The sequence below is a fragment of the Palaemon carinicauda genome, chromosome 16, assembly GCF_036898095.1.
Source record: "Palaemon carinicauda isolate YSFRI2023 chromosome 16, ASM3689809v2, whole genome shotgun sequence".
In the NCBI taxonomy this organism is placed as follows: Eukaryota; Metazoa; Arthropoda; class Malacostraca; order Decapoda; family Palaemonidae; genus Palaemon; species Palaemon carinicauda.
This window is the reverse complement of record NC_090740.1, coordinates 86,335,684-86,337,834: the sequence shown is the minus strand read 5'-3', so window position 1 is coordinate 86,337,834 and position 2,151 is coordinate 86,335,684. Positions and strand designations below refer to the sequence as shown.

The 2,151-nt window shown below is 40.4% G+C and overlaps 1 protein-coding gene across 1 annotated transcript in view; it reads left to right on the top strand.

Annotated features, from left to right (window-relative positions):
- The window catches only part of LOC137655406 (uncharacterized), a 16,922-nt gene extending 15,089 nt beyond the window's left edge, over positions 1 to 1,833 (top strand). The window contains exon 2 of the mRNA XM_068389299.1: positions 1,415 to 1,833. Coding sequence (XP_068245400.1) covers positions 1,415 to 1,833 — 419 coding nt within the window. The remainder of the gene's footprint in view (positions 1 to 1,414) is intronic.
- The last annotated feature ends 318 nt before the right edge of the window (positions 1,834 to 2,151 follow it).

Genomic DNA, 2,151 nt, shown 5'->3' with positions numbered 1-2,151 from the left:
CAACATACAAGTTAAACAACCACGGCGACATCACACATCCCTGTCTCAGCCCCACTCTCACCGGAAACCAATCGCTCACCTCATTTCCTATTCTAACACATGCTTTACTACCTTTGTAGAAACTTTTCACTGCTTGCAACACCCTTCCACCAACTCCATATAACCTCATCACATTCCACATTGCTTCCCTATCAACTCTATCATATGCTTTCTCCAGATCCATAAACGCAACATACACCTCCTTACCTTTTGCTAAATATTTCTCGCATATCTGCCTAACTGTAAAAATCTGATTCATACAACCCCTACCTCTTCTAAAACCACCCTGTACTTCCAAGATTGCATTCTCAGTTTTATCCTTAATCCTATTAATCAGTATTCTACCATACACTTTTCCAACTACACTCAACAAACTAATACCTCTTGAATTACAACACTCGTGCACATCTCCCTTACCCTTATATAGTGGTACAATACATGCACAGACCCAATCTACTGGTACCATTGACAACACAAAACACACATCAAACAATCTCACCAACCATTCAAGTACAGTCACACCCCCTTCCTTCAACATCTCAGCTTTCACACCATCCATACCAGATGCTTTTCCTACTCTCGTTTCATCTAGTGCTCTCCTCACTTCCTCTATTGTAATCTCTCTCTCATTCTCATCTCCCATCACTGGCACCTCAACACCTGGAACAGCAATTATATCTGCCTCCCTATCATCCTCAACATTCAGCAAACTTTCAAAATATTCCGCCCATCTTTTCCTTGCCTCCTCTCCTTTTAACAACCTTCCATTTCCATCTTTCACTGACTCTTCAATTCTTGCGCCGGCCTTCCTTACTCTCTTCACTTCTTTCCAAAACTTCTTCTTATTCTCTTCATATGACTGACCCAGTCCCTGACCCCACCTCAGGTCAGCTGCCCTCTTTGCCTCACGTACCTTGCGCTTTACTTCCACCTTTTGCTCTCTATATTTTTCATACTTCTCTATACTATTACTCTGCAGCCATAAATATATATATATATATATATATATATATATATATATATATATATATATATATATATATATATATAAATATAATATATATGTATATGTATATATATATATATGTATATATATATATATATATATATATATATATATATATATATATATATATATATATATATATATATATATATATATATACTTTCAGTAACAATGGTTGGAGCACCTATTTCTATGGATGTCTTCACAATACTTCGCAAATGAGGATTTGGGTCACTCTGCCATACGGTCTTGTCCTTGGCATGCAGAACTTTCTGGTCAAGCTTCTTGATGGGCTCCCCAAGTTCAGGATGGAGTTCCCCCCTTTTCCTCTTCCGACTTCTATCTTTTGAAAGGCTTAACATTTTTAAGGAGATGGTAAAGAAATTGAAGGCAATGCTTGCGAAGGGGAAGGCACTGCTGACGAAGGGGAAGGCACTGCTGACAAAATTGAAGGTACTGCTGACGAAGGGGAATTCATTGCTGATAAAATGGAAGGTGCTGCTGACGAAGAATGCACTGCTGACGAAAAAGGCACTGTTGACGAAGAAGAAGGCACTGTTGACGAAGAAGAAGGCACTGCTGATGTCGAAGGCACTGCTGACAAAGGGGAAGGCACTGCTGAAAAAGGGGAAGGCACTGCTGACAAAACGGAAGATGCTGCTGACGAAGAAGGCAATGCTGACGAAGAAGGCAATGCTGACGAAGGGGAAGCCACTGCTGACGAAGAAAAAGGCACTGCTGATGAAAAAGGAACTGCTGATGAAGAAGAAGGCACTGATGACAAATGAGAAGGCGCTGCTGACAAAGAAGGCACTGCTGACAAAGGAGAGGGCACTACAAACGAAGTGGAAGGCACTGCAGGTGGTTCATCAAATGCCAAACAAGCTGATGGTTCGACAGAAATATCTTGAAGATGATCAGCCATCGTCTCTGGGAAGTTGTTCTCATTTTCTATGTCATAATTGTCCTCATACGTGCTATCTACCTCTATATCGTCATCATCAACCTTTGTATCGCTTACAAGGTCATCAGTGCTGAACAATCTCATCAAGATCTCCACTTCAGAAGGATTTCTGCATGCCATGATCGAAACTAAAAAAAAGAGA